A 26,158-nucleotide genomic window follows, 5' to 3' on the forward strand; every position below is an offset into this window, starting at 1 on the left:
CCAGTTTGTATCCCCTTGATCTTTTTTTGTTGTCTAATTGCTCTAGCTAGAACTTCAAATACTATATTGAATACATAGGGAGAGAGTGAGAAACCTTGTTTTGTCCCTGATTTTAGTAGGATTGCTTCTAGTTTCTCTCCATTTAATTTGCTGTTGGCTTGCTATATATTGCTTTTATTATGTTTAGGTATGTGTCATGAATTCCTGATCTCACCAAGACTTTTAACATGAAGTAGTGTTGTATTTTGTTGAAGGCTTTTTCAGCAGCTAATGAGATGATCATGTGGCTTTTTTCCTTGAGCTTGTTTCTATAGTTTATTACATTGCTGGATTTTCCTATATTGAACCATTCCTGGGATGATACTTGATCGTGCTGAATAATAGCTTTGATGTGTTCTTGGATGCAGTTTTATTATTTTTACATCGATATTCATAAGTGAAATTGGCCTTGAAGGTCTCTTTCTTTGTTGGGTCTTTGTGTGGTTTAGGTATCAGAGTAATTGTGGCTTCATAGAATGAATAAGGTAGTGTTCCTTCTGTTTCTATTGTGTGGACTAGTTTGAGGAGTATTGATAGTAGGTCTTCTTGGACGGTCTGGTGGAATTTTGCACTAAAACCATCTGGCCCGGGCTTTTTTTGGCTGGGAGGTTTTTAATGACTATTTCTATTTCCTTAGGGGTTATGGGACTGTTTAGATAGTTTACCTGATCTTGATGTAACTATGGTATGTGGTATCTGTCTAGGAAATCCTACATTTCATCCAGATTTTCCAGTTTTGTTTAGTATAGACTTTTTAAAAAGTTTTTATTAGATATTTTCTTTATTTAATTTTCAAATGCTATCCCCGAAGCCCCCTTTACCCTCCGCCCTAGTATAGACTTTTGTAGTAGGTTCTGATGATTTTTTGAATTTCCTCATTTCTGTTATGTCTCCCTTTTCATTTCAGATTTTGTTAATTTGGATACTGTCTCTGTGCCTTTTAGTTAGTTTGGCTAAGGGTTTATCTATCTTGTTGTTTTTCTCAAAGAACCAGCACTTGGTTTTGTTGCTTCTGTGTATTATTCTCTTTGTTTCTAACTGGTTGATATCAGCCCTGAGTTTGACTATTTCGTGTCTTCTACTCCTCTTGGGTGTGCTTACTTCTTTCTGTTCTAGAGCTTTCAGGTGTGCTGTTAAGTTGCTTTATGGGACCTCTCCAATTTCTTTATGAAGGCATTTAGTGCTAAGAATTTTCCTAAGACTGCTTTCATTGTATCCCATAAGTTTGGGAATGATGTGTCTTCATTTTCATTGAATTTTATAAAATCTTTGATTTGTTTATTTCTTCCCTGACCAGTTTATTATTGAGCAGATAGTTGTTCAGTTTCCATGAGTATGTGGGCTTTCTGTTGTTTTTGGCTTTTTTAGTCCATGGTGATCTGATAGAATGCATGGCATTATTTCAATCTTCTTGTATCTATAGAGTCTTTTTTTGTGTCGGATTATATGATCAATTTTGGAGAAGGTTCCATGAGGTGCTGAGAAGAAGGTTTATTTTCTTGTTTTGGGGTGAAATGCTCTGTAGATATCTGTTAAGTCCATTTGGTTCATAACTTCTGTTAGTTTCACTGCATCTCTGTTTAGTTTCTGTTTCAATGACCTGTCCATTGGTGAGAGTAGGGTGTTGAAGTCTCCCACTATTAATGTGTGATGTTTTGAGCTTTAGTAAAGTTTCTTTTACAAATGTGGTTCTTTTACAAATGTGGTGCCCTTGCATTTATGGCATAGATGTTCAGAATTGAGACTTTCTCTTGATGAATTTTTCCTTTGATGAATATGAAGTGTCCATCCCTATCTTGTTTAATAATTTATGGTTGAAAGTCTATTTTAATGGATATTAGAATGGCAACTCCAGCTTGTTTCTTGGGATCCTTTGCTTGGAAAACTTTTTCTAGTGTTTTTACTCTGAGGTAGTATCTCTCTTTGTCACTAAGGTATGTTTCTTTTTTTTTTAAGATTTATTTTTTATTTATATGAGTACACTGCAGCTATCTTTAGACACACACTAAAAAAGTGCATCGAATCCCATAATAGATGGTTGTGAGCCACCATGTGGTTGCTGGGAATTGAATTCAGAACCTCTGGGAGAGCAGACAGTGCTCTTAACCGCTGAGCCATCTCTCCAGCCCCAGGTATGTTTCCTGTATGCAGCAAAATGCTGGATCCTGTTTATGTATCTAGTCTGTTAGCCTGTGTCTTTTTATGGGGAATTGAGTCCACTGATGTTGGCAGATATTAAAGACAAATGATTGTTAGCTCCTGTTATTTTTGTTGCGGGAGGTGATACTGTGTGTGTGTGTGTTCCTCTTCTTTTGTTTGCTGTGACATGTTTAATTTCTTGTGTTTTCTTTGGTGTAGTTACCCTTCTTGTGTTGGAGACTGTGTTCTAGTATTTTCTATAGGACTGGATTAGTAGAAAGATATTGTTTAAATTGGGTTTTGTCACGGAATATCTTGGTTTCTCCATCTATGGTGTTTGAGAGTTTTGTTGGGTATAGTATCCTGGGCTGGCTTTTGTATTCTCTTAGGGTCTGGATGGCATCTGCCCAGGATTTTATGGCTTTTAGAGTCTCTGTTGAGAAGTCTGGTGTAATTCCAATGGTACCTTTATATGTTACTTGGCCTTTTTCCCTTACAGATTTTAATATTCTTTCTTTGTTCTGTGCATTTAGTGTTTTGATTATTATGTGACAAGAGGATTTTTCTTTTCTGGTCCAATCTATTTGATGTTCTATAGGCTTGTACATTTATGACCATCTTTTTCTTTAGGTTAGGGAAATTTTCTTCTATGATTTTGTTGAAGATGTTTTCTTGCCTCTTGAGCTGGAATTCTTCACCCTCTTCTTTTTTTTTTTTTTTTTTTTTTGAGACAGGGTTTCTCTGTATAGCCCTGGCTGTCCTGGAACTCACTTCTTCACCCTCTTCTATTCCTATTATTTTTAGGTTTGATCTTTTCATTGTGCCCTGAATTTCCTGGATATTTTGGGTTAGGAGCTTTTTAGACTTTGTATTTTCTTTGACAGACCTTCTATGGTATCTTCTACACATGAGATTTTCTCTTTATCTCTTGTATTCTGTTGGTGGTGCTTGCATCTGTAGCTCCTGATCTCTTTTCTAAGTTGTCCACCTGCATTGCCTCCCTTTTTGTTTCCTTTATTTCTACTTCCATTTTTACATCTTGGATTGTTTTGTTCAAATTCTTCACCTGCTTAATTGTATATTCCTGCATTTCTTTCAGGGATTTGTTTTCTCTTTAAAGGCTTCTACCTGTTTACCTATGCTTTCCTGTATTTATATCCTCCTTAAAGGCCTCTATTATCTTTATGAGATGGGATTTTAGGTCATTATGTTGCTTTTCAGGCATGTTAGGGTATCAAGAGCTTGCTGTGGTGGGAGAACTGGGTTCTGATGATGCTGTCACTTAATATCCTTGCACTTGCCTCTCACCATCTGGTGTTAACTGCCCTGGGTATCTCTGACTGAAGCAGACCTCCTTGGAGGCAGGTAGAGCTCTGTGACCTGGGTTAGAGCTGGTCTCCTGGGAGACAGGCAGTGCTGTTTCTGGTTAGGGTGGGCCTCCTTCATCTCTGGTTAGAGCAGGCCTCCTGGGCCTCTGGTTACTGTGAACTTCCTGTGTCCCTAGTTACTGTGGACCTCCTGGGAGGCAGACAGGCTGTGTCCCTGGTTACTGCAGACCTCCTGGGCCACCATGTAGGGTGTGGGAGGATATCAGGCCCACTGATCTGGCCTGAGTGGATAAGTAGACCAGAAGGCTTTACTTTAGTTTCTAATTTATTGGTATAAATATATTACAAATTATCTTACTAGCTTTAAAAAAAGTTCTTCCATTCAACAAAACCAAACCACTAATGGTGCACACTTTTAATCCCAGTGCTTGGGAAGCAAATCCAGGAATTCTGTGAGTTCTAGACCAGCCTGGTCTATGCAGTAAGGTCTAGTCTGATCTATGCAGGGCTACATAGGAAGACTGTCTCAAAAAAAAAATTCCATCTTTTCATATTTCAGTATTGTTTTTATTTAAACATGCACTCAGTTTCCATCTTCATTTAAAAATGAATTGAACCCAGGTCCTCTGGAAGAACAAGCCAGTGCTCTTGACTGCTGAGCCATCTAGGCAGCTGGCTTAGTGTCCTTGTAACGTTTCCCCAGCAAAACACACTCGGACAACCGGATCCTTCTACGGCAAAGCTTTATTGCTTACTTCTCAGGAAGATCCAGAACCGGGAAAATGGAGCTGCTTAAATACCCCTCTGTGTGACGTGTCAGCTCCTGATTAGCTGCTCACCCATCACCCCACTATTACACCCCGGGATGGGCAGTGACTTGGCACGAATTTACTCCAGCACCTGCGCACATTGCTTGTTTACTAGTTAGGCACTGAGGAAGCCAGCGCCATCTTGTAATGGCGATTGTGCACAGCTTCCCACAGCTTAGTTTAGTTTTTATTGCTGTAGAGAGACACCATGACCAAGGCAACTTTTATAAAGCACATGGAATTGGGGCTGGGTTATAGTTGCAGAGGTTCAGTCCATTATCATCATGGTGGGAAGCAGGCAGCATCCCGGTGGAAATGGTGCTGGAGAAGGAGCTGAGAGTTCTACATCTCAATCTGAAGGCAGACAGGAGAGAACTGTCTCTTCCACATTGGGCAGAGCTTGAGCACTGGGAGCTCTCAAAGCTTGCCTACACCGTGACACACTTCCTCCAACAAGGCCACATCCCCTAATAGTGCCACTTCACACAGGGTAAGAATATTCAGACCGGGGCTGGAGAGATGGCTCAGCGGTTAAGAGCACTGACTGCTCTTCCAGACGTCCTGAGTTCAAATCCCAGCAACCACATGGTAGCTCACAATCATCTGTAATGAGATCTGATGCCCTTTTCTGGAGTGTCTGAAGACAGTTACAGTGTACTTACATATAATAATAAATAAATCTTTAAAAAAAAAAAAAAGAATATTCAGACCACACCAGTCCCTTGACTTTTAATTCTACCTGGGTCTTTCTAGCTATCGAATCACATTCATTACATAAAAGAATCTTTTCTTGGTTTATTGGATTCCACTCAGGAAGTCCTGAGATAAATAAGGTTGCTATTAGTAATCCTCCCACACGGACTCCTAGCATGAAGCCTTGAGACATATTTTTTATTTCAGTCATTTGGAAATATTAAAAGAAATGTCAGGCTTCATAGTTACGACTTTGGCCCCCTTCGAGAACATGTAAAAGTACAATGTTCTTGTTCCAGAGGTGCCAAAGTATTGTTTTCCCACAGATTCACTGTTAAGTTTCTCAGAGCTGTTTGCTATTAAGAACTTACTGCCTATCTCCTTCCTTCTTCCTCCAAGTATCCCTCGCCTTCACTCCCAACCCTACATTTTCTTCTTTCCTCTCTCAGGCCCACTCCCTCCCTGGCCCGCTGTCTAGGTTGGCCACAGTGGGTCTGGCTCCTTTACAATTGGATGGCAGTGCCCCATGAGAAGTCTGAGTAGGGCTAGGCTCTCAGTATCACCCACAGCTTCCTCCCAGGCATCTGATTGGACTCTTTTTAACAGCTTCTGGGGTCTCTGAGCCTGAGACCTCCTCCTTTCTAGTCAACTAGGGTTATTTAAAAATTGACCCAAAATCTAAAAAGAACCTTCCGGGGGGCTTGTGAGGCAGCTCTGTAGACAAAAGCTTTTGTTACCAAGCCTAGTGTCCCAAGTTCAATCCCTGAAATGCACACAGAAGCAAAGAAGTGACTGCTGCATCTGTCTTCTCCTATCACCTCTACAAGTGGGCCCACATTCAGTACATACAAACAAATGTTAACAAAACAATGGAAAAGAGACGAGGGGGCTGTTAATACGGCTTAGCCAGTCAAAGCACCTGGGCTCCATCTCCAGGAACATGGTGTAATCCTGCAAACTGTTCTCACCTCTATATGCACACTCTTATACACACTAAATAACTTTTTAAACAGGGAAAAATTTTTAAAAAGCCGACTAGGAAGGTGCAGTGAGAGATGGTTCTGCTTATATTTCTTAAACAAGACCATCTAACCAACACAAGATCCATGAGAGAACTGCTCCATGAATTTTAGTTGAAAGCATTTGGGCTAAGCATAGTGGGGATATGCCTTTGATTCCAGTACTCAGAAGGCAAAGGCAGGTGGACTATGAGTTCAAAGGTCAGCCTGGTCTACATAGCAAGGTCCAGTTTCTATATTGGAAGACCCCCGTCTTGCCAGGCAGTGGTGGGCACGCCTTTAATCCCAGCACTTGTGAGACAAAGGCAGGCAGATTTCTGAGTTCGAGGCCAGCCTGGTCTACAGACAGTCAGGCTATACAGAGAAACCCTGCCGGGGGTGGGGTGGGGGGGGTGTCTCAAAAACACCAAACCAAACAACTCATCCTTAAAACAGTATGAAGGCTCATAATGGAATGTGAGACTTGGACAGTTATAAATAGGACTTTCCGGGCTGGGGAGATGGCTCAGTGGATAAGAGCACTGACTGCTCTTCTGAGTTTAAATCCCAGCAACCAAATGGTGGCTCACAACCACCCCTAATGGGATCTGACATCCTCTTCTGGCATGTCTGAAGACAGCTACAGTCATACAGTGTACTTATGTGTAATAATAAATAAATCTTTAAATGAATAAATAAATAAATTAGGGCTTTCCATATGCCAGGCGTGGTAGCATATGCCTGTATTCCCAGCACTTTGGGAAGGTAGGGCAGGATTTTGAACTTGGAGACAGCATAGTCTACATAGTGAGAACCCACTGCAAAAAGAAAACAAATGTAGTACAAGTTATGAAGTGTTTATTCATTATACACACGGGAAAGAAGCATTGCATACTTGTATCTCCTGTTCTCCATAACAAGCTTATGAAGAGATGGTATAAAATAGTCATAACTTAAAATACATTTGGATTAGAAATGAAGCCATGACAATTAGATCTCGACACAGCTGTGCTATAAGAACATAGGCGGTTTAAGCTCATGTTTTGCTTATGAAAGCAATTCAGCTCATCTCACAGGAAACAAAAGCAGGTGCTGAATCATGAAAGTCCCAATCAGTTATTTTTAGCATGCCTCTTAATTTTTCTGTCCCCTGATTTCTTGTCTTCTGTGCCTAAGTCTTGAACAGGTAACCACTTTAGGGGATGGCGGCGGTAGATAGGCCATGGAGGAAGTGTCAGCTAGATCAGAACAGAGAAAAGGTAGCATTTATTTCCATTCAAGGTCTAAATGATCATTTAGTATGTCTGATCCCCAAATAACCACCATGCTAAAGATTAACAAACTAATGAGACAAAATATGTCAGGGAGTGAGAACAAGCCTTAAGTGTTTACACATACAAGTTTTAAGAACTAAAAGAAATATGAAGGCTGCGTGAGCAAAGCGAAGCCCCTGGCATATTCATTTTACTGCCTAGAGGAGATGCAAAAGACAATTAGAAAGCTCTACACCTTTATGTAGCGCAGGCCATCGGACACAACTTAACATTCTACTTTTCAAATAATAGAGAACAGAAACATTAATGGGAAAGACGAACAAAGAGGTGATTCTGGTTCTCACTGGTAGGTCCAACCAAGTCTCCTGAGTCAGAAAACTTACGCTACTGCTAATACGCAAATACCACAAATAGCTTACCAAACAGGAGAAAGCAAATCCGGCCATAACTATGTAGACAGTCCACCCAAACTGTTCAGCCACGTACCCGTAGATAAACCCAACTATCTGAAAAGAAACAAAGTATATAAAATGCACTCAAACCAAGAGAGGCGGGGTTAAGAATTAAAAGTAATGCAATACTTACTGCAGAAAAAAGAATGATCCCCTGAAACATCTGTTCAGCTAGTTTCTGCCCCTTGTAATCCTAGGGACGAAAAAGAAGAGGACGAGTTGGTCCTACTGCCAAAGGACTGCAATTCTCGTAGGGAACTCAGCGTTGGCATAAGGCAGCATTCAACACCAGGAGGGCCCGAGAGTAAGGAAGCAAACATGTAATTTCCCAGGGAAACTTGGGCATCTTAACAGACCACGGGAAAGGGGATCTATTCTGGGGAAGAGAAGGGAAAGTGAAGCCAATCTTAGGAGTGGCTCCGGTGAGGGTGAGGGGCTTAGAAGTCGCTAGGCTCCAAAGAGAAGTGCGGGGGATCGGGGACGCGCGCCCTCACCATCTGGGTGGGCAGCGAACTCAGGTGTTCCAGCATGGTTGCTGAAGACCGATACCGACAACGAAACGGACGTAGCCGATTATTAAGGAGTAAAGTTTGCGGGGGTCGATATCGAGAGCAAGGCCGACCAGCCGAGCGTTTCACTTCGGCCGTGGCCCCGGAAGCGGATGTCTCCGAGGGGCACGGACAACCCCTGGCCCCGCCCCGCGCCATCGACAAGGGAGGTACGTCTCTTAGCTTTCCTAGAACCCTGTACACTGCTCACGAGGGCTGGGGCAGCGACCTGGCCGGAGCATCGTGCACCGGTCAGCGCTCCTGGCCGCCCGGAGCTGTAATTGCGGCAGGAATCACTTGCGGGCTGCGCCTCCCCAGTTTAACGGCCGCCGGCGCGCTCCACGTCTCCATAGCGACGGCCTTTACTCGGGGAGGACCCGGGCGACGGGGCTGCCCCGTGGCGCCTGCTGCGCCTGGCTTTCTGGCAGAGGGAGGCACAGTCAAACTAGGGGTTGTGGCCCTACGTGGCTGCTGCAGAGCTCGCCGGCCAGTGGGCCACGGCCAGAGAGCAGCGGACGCGGACGGCCCGGCGGTGGGCCGGGGCCTGGGGCCTGCGGAGCGAGCGCTGAGCTGGCGGGGCGGGCTGGGGCGTGGGCGGCGGCCACTCCTCCCAGCGCAGGTAAGGGCGACTGCGCCCAGCCTCGGAAGGCGACGATTCGTCTGACGCGGCTCTAACCTGACCTGTCAGTGCGTGGCGGGATCCCCGGAGCGCCTCACCACGTCCCCATCACTCCTAAGCGTAAGGAGGCTACTAATGATCTCTAGAGTTAGGGAAGATAACGAAGCCACATTCTCCAGGGAAAGGAGACTGCCTCGGAGAAGAGCTGCGAGGCCCAAGTCGCCCCACATCTCGTGGATTGAGCTTCCGTGCCCCTATGTAGAGGGTCCCAAATTCGGCCTAACTTTTTGGTTGCCGGTTTCCATGGCTCATTCCCAGGCCAGTCCCTCTTGGTAAAGACCAGCCAAGGGCCGGGCGTGGTGGCGCACGCCTTTAATCCCAGCACTCGGGAGGCAGAGGCAGGTGGATTTCTGAGTTCGAGGCCAGCCTGGTCTACAAAGTGAGCTCCAGGACAGCCAGGGCTATACAGAGAAAACCCGTCTCGAAAAACCAAAAAAAAAAAAAAAAAAAGACCAGCCAAGGGGTTCCCTTAACCCTGTCTTTCAAGGGTTGTGTATTTCAAAGCGTGAGCCCTTCCCTCATGACTGAGCTAGATGGGGTGCCGAATTCAGACAGACCATTCTGGGGATCCCATCCTCTGGGGCCCGCTGCCTCTGTGGACTCTGCTGTGCATGCAGTCAGGCACAGATGGCGAGATGCTAGACACTCTAGACTGGGAGGTGAGTAGCCGATGCCAGCATCTACACATCCATGGAGCTACCAACCCATTAGTTAGTTAGTTAATTTTGATTAGCACAGTTGTGACTTAGAACTTGGAAACTTGGAGTGTGTCAAGGAAGATGTCCACATCACTCCAGTAATGTGACTATTGAATTAGCTGCGGGGGGAAAGCACCTATGTGATAGAGCTCTGGAAAGTGTAACCTGGGCTTTGGGGACGTTTCCTGATCGTGAAAGACAAGTGGGGCATAGCCAGTTAAGTGTGTGAAAATGTCCAAGTGTTCTTGTGCTTTGACACCATTCAGAAAAGTACAGACCCCCTTGACACTTCGGACCTTAGAGCCAGTACAATGAAAGACTACAACAATCTTCAAGGGTCTTTTTTCTTTTCTCCTTCCCTACACTTTCCTTAGTACATATGAATAGGCTCTCATTCCTCAGGGTTGTATCTCTACCAGTGCACTTCATAGGACGGGAGTTTGTTTTACAGACCATATAGTATTTGAACTATAAAAAGATGGAAAAACAAAATGGTTTTGCCTTGTTCCTTTTGACCCAACAGCTCCATAGGAATCTCATGCTTTTCCATATTCTGGAATTTAATGTTAGTGATGATTAAGATTGCAGTAAGAGCTCTTCTTTATTGGAGATCTGGACTCCTCCTGGATTAGCAAATCCAGGACTGTTCCACAAATGTCACATGCTTGCTGCATTTCTGGAAGGGATGGCCTTAGGTGACAGGATACAGCAGTAGAATTACATTTTCATTTAACTCCTTGTTTCTGTGGAACTTAGATTCACAGCTCACAGATGCACACATGCGATCATTCCATAACTGGGAAGGAAGAGTAAGATTGTCGGTGTAAGGAGAGCACAGAAAGATGCGATTGGTGACCTCCGCAAGAGCAGTTTGAAAATAAGACCAAACATCTGAGAACAGAGGAAGGAAACACACAGAGAGAAGAGTATTTCAGCTCATTTGAGACATTTAGTGTGAGGGAGGCAGAGACATGGACCTGTGGGTCAGTCCTCTGGAAGTGCTCCATCTTCTCCACCCTCCTCTACCTCTACTGCTTTAACTGGAAGACACCAGAACATGCTAGTGTGCGGATGGGTGTGATCCACCAGGAATGGCGAGAAGTTGGTGCTACACGAGAACAGTTGTAGGATAGGGTACAGAGCACCAGTGGGAATCCTTCCATGGATATCTGTGCTCCATATTGTATGTAATAGGAGGGGAAAGTTTTTTTAAAAAGTTGAGACTGAATATAAACAGAGGTATTTAGCTTTAGCTTTTTTTTTTTTTTAAAGTGGCGGTATGCTAGACAGATAGTGAGTAAAGTACTCACCTCACAAGTGTGAGGACCCGAGTACTTATGTAAATGTGGGTGAGTGTGGCAGCTCACCTATAGTGCCAGCACTCAGGAGGTGGAGATGAGATGCTGAGAACAAGTTGACTAAAAGACTGTCAAGTTGTGGATCTAATTGAAACTTTGAAACTTGTAAGGTGAAAGAAACACAAGCAAGGAAAACACCTGACAGAACTCACTTCTCCCCATACACACTTGCGCACACACACACACACACACACACCAGAAAGAAAAGGCTGAAACAATAAACAGAATACATTTTTCTTAAGATTCTTTTATATTAATGGGTAATATATGTCCTGGGTTTCCTGTATGTGTGTTTGTGAGGAGTTTGTATACAGGTGGTTTGGGAATGTAAAGGTTTTGCAATTTCTGAGCAAAAGAACCATGAATTTTCTGCTGCTGCTTCTCCTTCTCCTTCATTTTTCCTTCTCCTTTCTCCCTCCTCTTAATCCTCCCGCCTCTAGTCCTCCCTCCTCCTCCCTCCTCTTCTTCTTTCTCCATACACACAGTATATATGAAATTTTGAGAACTTCTTTCTTCTCCTCTTCCTTCTTTCTTCTTCTTTAATGTATATGGGTACACTGTAGCTGTCTTCAGATAGACCAGAAAAGGGCATCAGGTCTCATTACAGATGGTTGTGAGCAACCATGTGGTTGCTGGGAATTGAACTCAGGACCCTGGAAGACAGCCAGTTCTCTTAACTGCTGAGCTATCTATCTCCCCAGCCCTGAGAGTTTCTTCTAAACAGACCAAGGAACCCGGAAAGACATGCCAGGAAAGACAGCATGATGAGACTTATTCTGAAATCCGGTCCTTTTCATGTGAGTAGCTGGAAGCCTTTATCATCAAGTGCTTCCTGTCACCTCTCTACTTACAGAAAGTGAATACTTGCTTGAAGCTTGTTTTTTGTGTCCTGCTAACTAGAGCAGTTCAAATACATGTGGCTTCCAATCCATATACAGTACAGTGTATAACTATCACTGAAACTTAACAAGATAAAACATTGATTTTTGTACCAGCAATTAGCTGGGGTTTATTGCATTGTTTGCATTATTGCAATGGGATTGTTTTATTCAGTCTTGGTGGAATTTAACTCAAAGCAGGGAGATGTTAAAGCTTTCTTGAGTAGCTCCCAATCTGCCAACTTCTGTAGGGAAGACCCTGGCTATGGTATGAGAAAGAGAAATACCATAGGGTGTGTGTATATATATATATATATATATATATATATATAATATTGTTTGTTTTGGTTTTGGTTTTGGTTTTTTCAAGACAGGGTTTCTCTGTATAGCCCTGGCTGTCCTGGAACTCACTCTGAGGACCAGGCTGTCCTCAGAAATCTGCCTGCCTCTGCCTCCCAAGTGCTGGGATTAAAGGCGTGCGCCACCATGCCCAGCTGCTACAGTGTACTTACATATAATAATAAATAAATCTTAAAAAAAAAAGAAAGTGATGTCTAATTGAGTGGCAGACGGAGTGACAAATCGAGAAAGATTTGACAGAATAGACCATGCCTGACTCTCACAAGGACAGAGAGGAAAGGGAAGCTGCTTAAGAGAAGCAGCACACAGAAGAGGAGGAGAAGGCAGCTTAGCTGGGACGGTTGTACAGAGGCAGGTTGCAGAGAGAACAAGCCAGACACACGTGAAGACAGACGGAGCCAGAGAACGAGAAGGAGCAAGAAGATTGGAACAGATTGTCAGAGTTAGCTAGAGGTCGAGAGAGAAGCCAGATTGTCTGAGTGAGAAGAGCTTTAGCCAGAACAGCTGAGTTTAACCAGCCAGCCAGAGTTCAGAAAGAACTAGGAAGGGTGAGCTTAGTCAGATCTCAGAGGCTGGAAACATTCTAGGCGTCGATTAGATTGTACAGCGGCCAGACGCTTCCAGGACTAGTCCTAGGGTAGCAGACGGAGGCAGCAAAACTTGGAGATGACAATTATTACAGGAGAATAAAAGTTACTTTTTAGTCCATGGCCAGTCTAACTAGGTTTTTTGGGCTTGGTTGGTTGGTTAGTTTTTTTTAGACTTTTGAGCTTTCTCTGTGTAGCCCTGCCTGTCCTGTAACTCGCTCTGTGGGCCAGGTCAAGCTCAGTGACCCACCTGCCTCTGCCTCCCGAGCGAGCGAGCACTGTGACTAAAGGTGTGCACCACCATATCCAGCTTAACTAGGTGTTCCAAACAGAAATCAATCCAGAAATGTTTGTTTAGTTGCTAGACTTGAGATATTTCTCCTGATAGATTTTTTTCTTGTAGTATGCAGTGTTAACAAGGCTAAAGTTATGTGCTTCTCCATATACTATAAAAGTGTTCTATATGATCATCAAACATTTTTCAGTTCCCCTATTGGGTGCTTGGAAGTTATTAATTTAAAACCAAGTATCTGGCACAGTATCACACGTTCCTTTCTTTTCTGTCTGAGTAAGAGTGCAGAGGCATTTTGATGACCATTCTCATGTGCTCACTGACTTTGGGGGCTTTTATTTTTTATAGGGTTAATTTCTAATGTTTGTGTAAGACAGAAGAAAAGGATGTCATTCCGTAAAGGTATGCGATCCCCTCCCCTCTCCTTCCCCTCTTCCCTCTCTCCCCCTCTCTCTAAGTTCTCTTGTTTTTATATTGGCCAAGGCCAAACAAAAGCTGTAACACGGGTTTTGTCTGTTTCAGTGAACATCATCATCTGGGTCCTGGCTGTTGTTCTCTTCTTACTGGTTTTGCACCATAACTTCCTCAGCTTGAGCAGTTTGTTAAAGAATGACATTTCAGGTATGGCAGGGAGCCTTTACCTTACTAACTCTGTACTGCTGTCTGTTGTTAAGGACCTGGAGGTCCCCGGGCCAAACACACACACACACACACACACACACAAGAGCAGTTTGACCTCAGCAGGTGGGACAGTGGGACAGCGTGGAAAGGGTTATCTGCAAAAAGGAGGAAGGGAGCACTTGGAGTTTTATTAGAGCAGGGCTGCAGTGCGAAGTTAATGCAAAGTCAGGGCCTGAGTTTGGGAGCTGATTGTCCAGATGTGGCTGTTTATCTTTAGAAACCGCCTTGCTCAGGCTGTCTGAAGAAGGTGGAGAGGGGGTAACTGAGCTAGGCAATGGCAGTGATGGAGAAGGAGCTGGAGCTTCAACAGAGGGCCAGGAGGTTTCCACAAGCCTTGGTCAGGGTCTAGCAGAGTTTGTTCAAAGTGTATTCTGATAGCCTGCGCACTGGGCACTCATCGGCCATCTGGTGCTCCCACTCCTCTCTGTACTGAAGTCTCTGCTAAGGGCTTGATCTGAGAGAATATGCCTTTCTATCAAGTCAGAGGCCCTAAAGAACGGCTGTAGGCTGCCGTCTGCTTGCGTTTCATCAGGTCAGAGCTTTAAAAGATGGCTACAGGCAAGTGTCCCTGATATTTGATGCTTGCCTTTGTCATTACAGGGTGTCAATATGATGACTTTGTTTTAACTGCTACTTTCTTTTAACTTAGCAATCACATCAGTAGGACTTTTGTAATACAACAGAAATCATAAAGTCTTATCAGCTGATCAAAAAACTTTTTTTTTTAAGATTTATTTATTTATTATATGTAAGTACACTGTAGCTGTCCTCAGACACTCCAGAAGAGGGAGTCAGATCTCATTATGGGTGGTTGTGAGCCACCATGTGGTTGCTGGGATTTGAACTTCGGACCTTCGGAAAAGCAGTCGGGTGCTCTTACCCACTGAGCCATCTCACCAGCCCCCAAAAAAACTTTTTATTGTATATAACATTGCAATTATTTAGTTCATGTGAATCTACTCTGGTAATGAGGGATATCTGAGACTGCAGAGCCTGCAGGGTGTTTGTTAAATATCTTATCTTGAGACCAGATCTTATGGCTCAGGCTGGCTTCAAAGCCACTCTAAGTTAGGCCGTCCTTGAATTCCCAATCCTCATGGCTCAGCCTCCATAGTGATGGCATTACAGTGTGAGCCACAATGCCCTTGTTGTAAAAAATCATTTTTGAGGATAGATATGAATACACCATAGAAATCCTAGCAATTGGGAAACTGAGGCAAGGCAAGAGGATCATGAATCTGAGGCCAGTACAGACTATAGCTGCACCCAGGGCCTTATACACGCAGAGTGCATACATACCCTTACTGCTGAGCTATCTTCAGCTTTACATTTTGACTCTTCTCTAGTTCAGTTTCTGTCCTTAAGAAAGAATAATTAAGATAATAGACCATGTACCCCTTTAAGGCTGTTTATAAGCTGTCGGAATACATTCTAGACATGTTCTGTAACTTCCCTACTAATGGGGTGCCAAGAGTGTTGCCAGATTATTTTTTCAAATTCTTCCACTTGTGTAAAAGTGGTTATATATAGGAAAACACAATTTCCAATTGTATGTTTCCAAGTTACTGGGCAAGAATGAATAAGTAGTTGCTGTAATTCTCATGTTATCTCCTTCCATGTCTTGGGCTCTGCAAAACACTTGCAGGGTGTGGTAGTGCACACCTTTACTTCCAGCACTCTGGAGTCAGAGACAAAGAGATCTCTGAGTTTGAAGTTGACCTTGTCTACATAGTGTGTTTCAGGCCAGCCAGGACTACATAACAAAACCCTGTTTCAAAGCAAAAACAAACAAAAACAACCCAAAACAAGAACAAAATTTCATGAGATTGTGTCCTGGTGCTTTTATTGTGTGTTCTTTTCAGATTCGGGAATTGTGGGGCTTCAGCCCATAGACTTTGTCGCCAGTGCTCATCAGCATCCAGTGAGTGAGAGGCAAGAGGAGATTCCCGTGGTTATTGCTGCCTCTGAAGACAGGCTGGGTGGGACCATTGCAGCCATAAACAGCGTTCATCAAAACACGCGCTCCAATGTGATGTTTTACATTGTTACATTCAACAGCACAGCAGACCATCTCCGGTGAGCACTGCTTTCCTAACTGATGCTGCCTCTGCTCCATACTCTTCATAGTCACACTGCTAGGCCAGGAGCCACTTTACAACACACACACACACACACACACACACACACACAGATACATAGTACAAACAGTTTTCCATATGACTGTGTCATGCCTCTGTGGTAGGAGAAATGATAATTTATCAGGAAGTAAAGCAGCTGTCATAGCCACACTGTTAATTCCGCAGTTCCTTTAGTAATAGGTCTAATGTTTAGCAACCTGACTTTCTGAATAAGGGAAGCAGTGTATGATTCACTAGTCATAGCCTCTTTCAGATGCATGCACAAAGCACTGGGTTCAGTTCCTACCATTACAGAACTGGGCATGATGGCTCAGACCTGTCACCCTAGCATCCAAGAGGTAGAAGTAGGAGGATTAGAATCTACAAGTAGCCAGGCAGTGGTGGCTCACGCCTTTAATTCCAGCACTTGGGAGGCAGAGGCAGGCAGATTTCTGAGTTTGAGGGCAGCCTGGTCTACACAGTGAGTTCCAGGACAGCTAGGGCTATACAGAGAAACCCTGTCTCGAAAAACCAAAAAAAAAAAAAAAAAAAAAAAAAAAGTTACAAGTAGTCCATGTTTGAGTATTCTCAAGTCTATTTTCTGCAGTAGTTTGGTTATGGGAGAAGAGATTGTCCCATCGATTCTTGGTTGAGAAGGAGCTTTGGTGGAAATACCTTCATCTTAGTCTTAAAGGGATATAGAACTTGAAACATCTATTTAGTTCCTAGGTCTCTCTTACATTCCATTACGCCACTATAGAAAAGCATAGAAATATACGGCTATATACATTAGAAACATGACCAAATGTGTTTTTTTCTTCATCAGGTCCTGGCTTAACAGTGGTTCCTTGAAAAGCATCAGGTACAAAATTGTAAATTTTGACACTAAACTTTTGGAAGGGAAAGTAAAGCAGGATCCTGACCAGGGGGAGTCCATGAAACCAGTGAGTTCCATGTCTGTGTTCTGTTGGGAGTGTATTTGGTTAGAATACCTGGATGACTCTGGCTATACAGTGCAAGTACTTCCCTAGGGACCAAACTTGGGGACTCCAAGAGTCCACTGACTATTTTTTTTACCTGGGTTCTTGTACAAATAAAAGCCCAGCTATTGTATCCTATGCTGATATTCCTCCCCTCCCCCCCCCCCCCCCCCGCCCTTTTTCTTTTGTCAGTTAACCTTTGCAAGGTTCTACTTGCCAATTCTGGTTCCCAGTGCAAAGAAAGCCATATACATGGATGATGATGTCATTGTACAAGGTATCAAAGTGACTTCTGTCCTTCATCTGGATTCTGGGCTGTAATGGATTGTCTGTGGTCTACTATTAACTCCGCCACCATTTCTTAGAAGAGGAGCAGAATCTCCAGACAGCTGCACTTATCCATTTCAGGTGACATACTTGCCTTGTACAATACACCACTGAAGCCAGGACATGCTGCTGCGTTTTCAGAAGATTGTGACTCAGCCTCCACTAAAGTCATCATCCGGGGAGCAGGGAACCAGGTGATGACTTACTGCAGATCTCACTCCGGGAAAGCTTAATGAGAAATGTTAAAGCCAGGGCTCCATCGTACATTAACTAGTCATTGCTCTCCAGACCTCACACCTACCTGTTTATAGATTCTGTGGATTCATGGACTTTACAACCAAATTGTCCTTGAATGCTAAGACAAACTCTAGATCTCAACTGTTAATTCTGTAGGATCTGTCACTTTTGCTAATAATTTAGGAAGCCAAGCTCAAATATTGCCCTGTGACACACCTTTAATCCTAGCACTTGAGAGGCAGAGGCAGGCAGATCTGAGTTGGAGGCCAGCCTGGTCTACAAAGTTCCTGGACAGCTGGGGCTTCACAGAGAAACCCTGTCTCAGAAATAAAAAAAAGTCCAACTACTGACTTTTTTCTTTACTTGCTTTAAAAACTCATCTTGCAGCAAATATTTCATTTATGTTTTCAGTACAATTACATTGGTTATCTTGACTATAAAAAGGAAAGAATTCGTAAACTTTCCATGAAAGCCAGCACCTGTTCCTTTAATCCTGGAGTTTTTGTTGCAAACTTGACTGAATGGAAAAGACAGAATGTAACTAACCAGTTGGAAAAATGGATGAAGCTCAATGTAGAGTAAGTATGTAACTGGCTTAGCTATTAAGACGAACAAAAGCCCATTGAACACTGTTTGGTACTCCTCACTAACATCTTTGTTTCCCCAAGAGAGGGATTATACAGCAGAACTCTGGCAGGCAGCATCACCACACCTCCTCTGCTTATCGTATTTTATCAGCAGCATTCCACCATTGACCCTATGTGGAATGTCCGCCATCTTGGTAAGTATAAAACTATCTAGCTGGGTATAGTGGTTCATGCTAGTAATCCTACCACTTGGAATAGATACAAAGGCAGCAAGAGTACAGCAAGTTTTAAGGTTAGCCAGAGCCATGTATCCACTGACTTACACTAACCAGGAATTAGTATCTAAGAACAAACACCTCCTCCAAGATGGACTATGATCAGTATTTCCCTTTAGGTTTCTACAGCTTAGCATGGCATTGTTTTAATTTGGCACTTTTTATTTAAGGTTCCAGTGCTGGAAAACGGTACTCACCCCAGTTTGTAAAAGCTGCCAAGTTACTTCACTGGAATGGTCACTTCAAGCCTTGGGGAAGAACTGCTTCATATGCTGATGTTTGGGAAAAGTGGTATATTCCAGACCCAACAGGAAAATTCAGTTTAATCCGAAGACATATGGATACCTCAAACATAAAGTGAACTACAATTTAAGCTAATTGCGTCACTCAGGAAACTCTGGAAGACACACTATGTGGGAAGGTAACAGTTGTAGGGCTTGAGTTTCTCTATACCAACCACAGAAAACACTTCAGCTGGGTAGAAGTCATAGATATCCAGATGACTACCACGGCTCCATCTGCCTTACCAAATGTTTGCTTTACTATACTGCTGACTTGAAGGACAGAGAACTCCAGCATTTAACTGCATCTAGCTGCTGTAGGTAGGAACTGCTGTTTGGTTTTAGTTTTGTACCTTGTGGCCTGGTTTGTAAATAAAATCTACATTTTCCAATAGACCTATTTGCTTCCCCATTTTTCTTTGTACCTTGTGGCCTGGTTTGTAAATAAAATCTACATTTTCCAATAGATCTATTTGCTCCCCCCCCCCCTTTTTTTGAGACAGGGTTTCTCTGTGTAGCCCTGGCTGTCCTGGAACTCACTTTGTAGACCAGGCTGGCCTTGAACTCAGAAATCCATCTGCCTCTGCCTCCTGAGTGCTGGGATTAAAGGCATGCACCATCACGCCCAGCAACTTCCCCATATTTTTAAGAATGTAAACACCGCTGTTCTTCCGGAGTTCAATTCCCCCACATCAGGTCACAACTATATCATTCTATTTCCAGGAGACCCAATGTTTTCCTAATCTTTTTTTCCCCCCCAGATTTTTTGTTTACTCAAAGAGGTCCTTCTGAGTGCTGGGTACCACCATACCTGGCTATAAATAAATCTTAAACACATGCAAGCAAATACTTGTATTTTATTTTGAATTTATAACATGATACATATTTACAAGATGTACAGTTTATATCATACACTAAACTACACAGCGTACAGAGAGCACGTTAGTGTGTGGCGGTTATATATAATCTGTGGTGAAGTCATAGGTTTCATCCTCTTGACTCGCTCTATCCAAGGCAGACGACCCGTCAGATGGCTTACCTGCAGCAGAGGAAAAGTGACATTTTACATAAGAAATTAAGGGCAATTGTGTTCAAGCTGCTTTTTTATAAGTCTTTCCCAGACTCACCTGCTGTTGATTGCTCAGGTGACAGCTCCCTGGTCTCTTCTACAGGGGCCACATCTGAGATCTCTGCCTGTGGACCAAGAAATTGATATGAAATAGCACATAACTTCTCATTACTCCTATGTAGGTAGGATAGATCAGTCTTGGTGGCACCCCTAACTAAGCACTTGTAAAATGTTAACAGTAGCCAGGCATAGTGGCGCACACCTTTAATCCCAGCACTTGGGAGGCAGAGGCAGGGGGATTTCTGAGTTTGAGGCCAGTCTGGTCTACAGAGTGAGTTCCAGGACAGCCAGGCCTACACAGAGAAACCCTGTCTCGAAAAACCAAAAGTTAACAGTTCAGGGGTCCCTTCTTATTAAAATGTTTCTACCTTTGACCCTCATTCTTTCTACACTGTAATGCTAGAAATTTTATTTCAGCTTTAACCCGAGAAACAAAACTTACATTTCTTTCACCACTACCATTTTCTTGATCGTCAGCATCCTGTTTGTCTTCTGTCTGTCTTGGTGATTCTTCGACTATGTCCTTCTCGTCTAGTATTCCATTTGTCAGGCCCGAAGACCGAAAAAGGATTCTATTAGTTAAATGAGGGCCCTTGAGGACTAGAGGAAATAAACTCAGGTTAACAGATAAGACCTCTAGCATTCTGTCGTCATTCACTATTATGTTATATCCATTTGTGTAACAGAAAAAAACAGAATTTCACCTTGTATGCTGTGTGCATTATTCTTTTCTAGTTCTTCTAGATTAAAGCCCTTCTTCATGACTGCTGCAATATTCTCATTAAAATGCAGAGAATGATTCCAGGATGCAGGGGGATGGCAATAGTAACCTAATGAGGCACTAACATTAAAGACAAGATGTGTCAAACACAGGCCAATCTCTTCATTCTAAGTTGTCTTCCAAAATGCCCATAAAAAGACACCTTACCCTGTCCACTCAGACCACACCAGCTTAGCAGCACTTTCCACATTTGGGCTTCCACCTTTTTGGTGCAGACCTCTTCTTTGAGCAAGTTTAGTAAAAAAATGCAGAGAATCCTTATACTCAGGGACAGTATATTTTAACACCACCTTAAAAATAAAAGATGGGGGCTGGTGAGATGGCTCAGTGGGTAAGAGCACCTGACTGCTCTTGTGAAGGTCCAGAGTTCAAATCCCAGCAACCATATGGTGGCTCACAACCATCTGTAACAAGATCTGACTCCCTCTTCTGGAGTGTCTGAAGACAGCTACAGTGTACTTATATTAATAAATAAATCTTTAAAAAAATAAATAAAATAAAAGATGACCTGTCCCTAATCTATACAGATAAAGAGCAGTTCTTTTACCTGTTCATTATCAGCCTGAGACAGAATGGCACTGGCAGCCTCCAGCGGTCTTAGTTCCTCAATGCTTGCTGGACTCCGAAGGGCAAGTGCAGTGGGGGAGTTACAAGGTGAGATAATTAGGCATGGACTGTCTATGATTGTGATCTGCTTGTCTAAAGGGACAATCTGCATGCTCCTTAAAAAAAAAAAAAAGCCATGGAATTAACAATGACACTGTCCATCTGAGGACAAGACAACATGAAGCTCAGGGTTGGATTGAACAAACTCAGCACAGCAGTTAAGTCAGATCCAATCTGTCATCACTGCTTCATGTTTATGTGAAACCTTACACACTGTAAGATACTGTGCACTACATATCCAAACATATTCATGTTTGCATATATGGCACAGTAAGGTTATTAACTTATTTTTCCAAGACTAGGTCCAACACTATTTGTCTGAGGGAGCTTTCCTCAGCCTTTCTGGGCCTTTCCAAGGAATGCTCTTAGCCCAGCACCAGCTACTGATTTCTTTCTGATCACTGACAGTTCCATTTACCTTGTAAGTCCCATGGAAATCCCAACATTGCAAATCCATTCTTGTTTTAAGCTATTAATGACACTGCTTTTCCCCACATTTGGGAAACCTACAAATAAACATAAACTCGGATTATGCTCAGAAACACATTTTCTAATAGTTGCCTTGCCCACACCAGGCAAGTGTTTCCACTGAACTCTCAGAAGGCCATGTTTTGGCAAGGCGAGCCAGAGTTAACATTTGAGAAACCCTGTCAGTTTTAACAAAGCTATTCACACTCACAATGTCAAGACCCTGACTAAGTACTTATGTGGTAAAGAAGCTGAATGAAACGCACCAATCACTCCAACTTGAATATCCTTTCCACAGGACTGCTGAAAATCTCCAAGAAGCTTCCAAAGGGCTTCCTTGCCACAGCAGATTTTGCTTTGGAATGGAACAACTTTCTTCTTTTTTATCTTTAAACATAAAATATAGCAATTTTAATTCTGGTAAACATCACCAGGTGGAATACAAAAAGTATGACAGCAGAGAGAGTCCAGCTTTCAGAAAAACTGCTGGCCTCCACTACCTTTGCAATTTTTAATGAAATCAGAGTTGGATCTTCATGTTTTTCACTTTCATCAACATTTGTGTACTCATCACATTTCAATCATCACAGATCTGAAGAAACCAGTATTTCCCCCCACCACTAACAACAGCATACCTTGAATGTCTTTCTGTTCTTTAAGTTTGTTGAGGCTTTGAACACCACGGTTGGCAATTCTTTATTCAAATAATTTAGCCAGTTCTCCAAATTCTCCTTTGGTACTAGATCTGAATTGGGAAAGACACTTCAATTCAGTGGTTTTAAGACTAGTGTTAACTACTGATCTTACTAATCTGTACTTCCCCAATGTTTTGAGAGAAATTTAAGAGAAAGAAAATAAACTTCCTACCGCGCGGCCTGTGTCTTGAGGTGTCCCATCTCCACCTCTCAGTCCCCACAGTCCCATGGCGTCCAGGCCGGAACTGAGGATGCCCTTCAGCTCTGGAACCTCCCCTCGCCCCTCAGCGATGGGATCACAGAGGGGTACTAGCACGCTTGGTTTTATGTGGTGATGAGGAACAAACCACCTTTCCTGAGTACCAGGCAGGCACTGGACCAACTGAGCCACGTGTGAACCTCAGCATCTCCAGGATTGCTCACTCAGCCTAGGCACGAAGTCAAGTCACGCCTGTTCCCAGAATTACTTGTTACTGTGGCACCAGTTTTCTAAGCCCAAGGCACATTCTTACATTCTTCTCTCCAGTATCTTTCCCTTGTCCCTTATATTTATTGAGGCTTGAACATATTTATTGAGGCTGGCAATTTAGCTAGTTGCCCAAATTTTTCTTTCTTCTGGGCTCTCTTCCTGGTGCTTAAACCCACCCAGATATCTAATAATTTTATTTAATATTTTATCCCACATAGTAACTTTTCTTGTACCCCAGTTTAAATGGCAAACGCTCACATCAGTTCCTATATGAAATAAAGTGGTTATGGAAACTCACATTGAAGCTAAATATTAAAAAGCAGAACAGAAAAAGCCAAGTGAATAATCACTTGCAGAAACTACCTCCCCCCAGGTCTTTGGCCACCAGAGTGCACATTCATTGGCTTTGTTGAGGTCAGAGTTGGATCTTATCAGTCTTCAGTGGTAATCAGACTGTCCGATATTTTCCTCATACCTCATAGTGCACAAAATAGATAAAGGGGAGTGTTTGTACTCACCAGACTTATTTAATACAAGTATCAGCTTCTTACTCCCACTCTGGATAACAGCTTCTTCTATCTGAGGACACCTGCAACCAAGAGGATCTCTGGCATCCAAAACTTCTAACACAATGTCTGAGGCTTCAATCACCTGTCAAGTAAGAAACCATCAGAGCAGCAGTCCTTACTGAGTAGCACCCTCAACACTGACAGTGAATCCAGAAGATAGGATCTCCTGTATGCATTTCACTATCAAGTATGTTGACTGTTAAGTCTGGACATATAATCTACCCAATTGAGTCCTTAGGTTAACAGGCCTTTTTAGAAGGCAGGTAGGTGAGCTTGGGAAATGCATGCCTGAAATGGGGAGCTCTAGCAAGCAAGCACATTGGGAATCCACTGCCCACCCTTTAGACTCTGACTTCAACAGCGTTCTAAGAATTCCCTCTTTACAAAGCAGCTGTCAAGGACTAAGTTTTCAAAAATCTTAGATCATTTTTGACACTAACCTATACTAAGGTACCTTTTTAAGTTCCTGGCAATGTAACTTCTTTGGATTCTGTTTGCCTGCTTTGGCTTTCTTTCTTTTGGGCTCGTCAGATTCCTAAAAGGAAGAAAAATTAGAAACAGCAGTTGTTACCAGTATATCAACATTTCCCACAGATCACTACAGGCAATATATTTTAAATGGATGAGAAAGCCTACGTTTTGTTACTCCCAAGGAACGCAAGTTTTAAGGAAAGATAACCTTACCTCCCTAGTTTCCACATTAGACTGCTCATCACCAGGGCTAACTTCAAGTTTTCTTTTCCTTTCTTGCTCTTTTTGCCTATCAAGTTTCTGCTGCTGTTTTAGTTCTTCAAGCTGTGTCAGAGACGTGAAAGAGAGGAATGAGCGAGTGACTGGTGGCAGTGTATTGCTTTGGAAACCACATATATCATTCTACTGGAGCTTTCAGCCAGCAAAAATTACCTGCTGTTTCCTTAGTTCAGCTTCACGAAGAAGAGCCTCTTTAAAGGGAGCACTATTTGGAACACCTGGGTCCTTCCTAGGCTTCTTGTGACCCCGTTTTTTAGCTTCCTTCCTTAATTTTCGATGATGTTCTCGGACCTATTAAAAACAGCTCTATGAGGTCGGAAGGCACTTGCCTTGGTTCAATCCTCAGTATTAATACAAAAGAAACAACTCGCCCTACAAAAATACATAAGCACTGAGAACTTAGGGAACAAGCCAGCCTATCCGCAATTTATAATGGATGTGAAGCACCCTAGAAAAGCAGAACTTCAACTGGAACTATACAGGGAATTAACATGTACACAAAAAACAGAAAAGTGTTGCAGCTCTCTGTAAAGATGCCAGTGTGCTAGCTTGAGGCTTTCGTTTACCCTGTACTTTCCCACAGCTGCAGTCTGTCCAATCCTATACCATGACAAGAGCCTTCCCCACAGAGATGAAGAAAGCCATGTTAGCACCCCACTTGCTATGGGCCTCACAGAACACTTACCTTTTTTTGAATTTTATATCGCTTATGGCAGGTCATACGTTTACTCGCTTTCTTTAACTCTGCCAAAACAAAGAAAGAGAAAGACTGCACACATGAGCAGTGAGTGTTTTAAATTTCTCACATCACCTATATGGATGTTTTGCCCTCTCTTGTCAGCAGACCAACCACGTGCATGTAGTGTTCTTGCAAAGGAAGCCACAAGAGGGCTTCATCACTTGTCCTTCTACAGACAGCATGGAGCTGCCACGTGGGCTGGGACAACCCTGGGTCTTCACTCCATACCCAAAATGTTTCATTTACTTATTTTGTGTGTAGGTCTGAAAGCAATTTCCAGGAGTCAGTTCTACCTATCATATGAGTTTGAACTCTTGACAGTAAGGCTTAGTGGCAAGTGTTTATAGCCATATTCCTGGCCCTCAAGAGATTGTTTTATCAGGCCATGGGGGCCTACAACAATAAGGCTATCCCGGGCAACATAGATCTTGCCTCAACCGTCCCTGCAAAGTTATGCAGGGTATTTAATGGAAATCACACCACAACGCCAGTCAATTCGACTCGGTGGACCCACAATGGAAGCAGCTTCTAGAGGAAAGCACTACAAATATCAAGGTTTCTTTCTTTATTTTTATTTTTTCGAGACAGGGTTTCTCTGTGTAGCCCTGGCTGTCCTGGTAGACCAGGCTGGCCTCGATCTCAGAAATTCGCCTGCCTCTGCCTCCCAAGTGCTGGGATTAAAGGCGTGCGCCAACACGGCCAGGCTCTTTTTTTAATTTTTAAGCCATGGTTTCAGTATACAGCCCAGGCTGGCTGCAAACTTTCTATCTTACTGCGTCATCCTTCGTGTACATGATTAGGGCGCGTGCCACCAAGGCCGAAAGACCATGGTTCTGAATAGTTCTAGGAAAACGGCAGGCTCGAAAAGAGGCTCAAACACGTTAATCACAGAAATCTGGCTCGGTTTTCCTCTCAAGGGCTTAGCTCTCCTGCTATACAACAGGCCAAATTTGGGTCTGGGCCTTCTAAGCATCAGATCTACGCGGAACTCATCAATGGCCTATGGAGAGTCCTCTCCCTCCAGCCACAAAGCACCACCCGCGCGTTTCGCTCCCGACCCCACTCACTAGGCCTCTTCATCCTGGCCGCGGACGCTTCAGGAGCAGAGGAGGTCTCGGGATCACCACGACTTCTCGGGCGCCACGTGCGAACTGGAACTGCGGTTCAACGTCACGCGCTCCAGGACCTGCCGGAAAGTGTGTCGGGGCCGGGCCGAGTGCGCGCGCACACACATACACTGTCGCGCCGAGCCGGGCTCGCCTGGCGGCCACAGGT

The 26,158-nt window shown here is 43.4% G+C and overlaps 3 protein-coding genes and 3 non-coding genes across 12 annotated transcripts; 1 reads left to right on the top strand and 5 right to left on the bottom strand.

Moving 5' to 3' along the window:
• Positions 1-6,847: 6,847 nt before the first annotated feature.
• Positions 6,848-8,688, bottom strand: Spcs1 (signal peptidase complex subunit 1 homolog (S. cerevisiae)). The gene is made up of 4 exons (NM_026911.3): positions 8,227-8,688; positions 7,866-7,925; positions 7,700-7,786; positions 6,848-7,244 (listed from the first exon to the last, which is right to left on the bottom strand). Exons 1-4 carry the CDS (start codon positions 8,437-8,439, stop codon positions 7,119-7,121), a joined length of 486 nt encoding a protein of 161 aa, NP_081187.2. The 5' UTR covers positions 8,440-8,688; the 3' UTR covers positions 6,848-7,118.
• Positions 8,219-19,463, top strand: Glt8d1 (glycosyltransferase 8 domain containing 1). Of its 6 annotated transcripts, none has more exons than XM_006519669.3 (11): positions 8,219-8,450; positions 11,717-11,812; positions 13,481-13,534; positions 13,655-13,753; positions 15,676-15,889; positions 16,757-16,874; positions 17,103-17,187; positions 17,319-17,431; positions 17,886-18,052; positions 18,143-18,255; positions 18,507-19,013. In XM_006519669.3, the coding sequence occupies exons 1-11, from the start codon at positions 8,261-8,263 to the stop codon at positions 18,695-18,697; spliced, it is 1,440 nt and encodes a 479-aa protein (XP_006519732.3). In that variant the 5' UTR covers positions 8,219-8,260; the 3' UTR covers positions 18,698-19,013. The 6 variants fall into 6 exon arrangements, with proteins under 6 accessions (XP_006519732.3, NP_001159402.1, NP_083902.2 ...); XM_006519673.4 differs by lacking the exon at positions 8,219-8,450 and adding an exon at positions 8,483-9,019 and having other exon boundaries at positions 11,740-11,812; XM_006519672.4 differs by lacking the exon at positions 8,219-8,450 and adding an exon at positions 8,490-9,019.
• On the bottom strand, positions 19,455-26,153 carry Gnl3 (guanine nucleotide binding protein-like 3 (nucleolar)). Of its 2 annotated transcripts, none has more exons than NR_104298.1 (15): positions 25,951-26,153; positions 24,830-24,888; positions 24,298-24,435; positions 24,079-24,189; positions 23,835-23,929; positions 23,344-23,414; positions 22,297-22,406; positions 21,928-22,048; positions 21,612-21,699; positions 21,075-21,249; positions 20,675-20,817; positions 20,451-20,587; positions 20,189-20,346; positions 19,745-19,811; positions 19,455-19,656 (listed from the first exon to the last, which is right to left on the bottom strand). NR_104298.1 is itself a non-coding variant. In NM_153547.6 (15 exons), exons 1-15 carry the CDS (start codon positions 25,961-25,963, stop codon positions 19,574-19,576), a joined length of 1,617 nt encoding a protein of 538 aa, NP_705775.2. In that variant the 5' UTR covers positions 25,964-26,153; the 3' UTR covers positions 19,455-19,573. The 2 variants fall into 2 exon arrangements, 1 of the variants encoding a protein (NP_705775.2); NM_153547.6 differs by having other exon boundaries at positions 23,344-23,476; positions 23,849-23,929.
• On the bottom strand, positions 21,315-21,373 carry Snord69 (small nucleolar RNA, C/D box 69). Its single transcript, NR_028531.1, has one exon. It is a non-coding gene; the product is annotated as a small nucleolar RNA, C/D box 69 (small nucleolar RNA).
• Positions 22,170-22,248, bottom strand: LOC115488429. The gene has a single exon (XR_003951311.1). It is a non-coding gene; the product is annotated as a small nucleolar RNA SNORD19B (small nucleolar RNA).
• Positions 23,241-23,294, bottom strand: Snord19 (small nucleolar RNA, C/D box 19). Its single transcript, NR_028523.2, has one exon. It is a non-coding gene; the product is annotated as a small nucleolar RNA, C/D box 19 (small nucleolar RNA).
• Positions 26,154-26,158: the final 5 nt, after the last annotated feature.

Source organism: Mus musculus, chromosome 14, assembly GCF_000001635.26.
Source record: "Mus musculus strain C57BL/6J chromosome 14, GRCm38.p6 C57BL/6J".
NCBI lineage: Eukaryota > Metazoa > Chordata > Mammalia > Rodentia > Muridae > Mus > Mus musculus.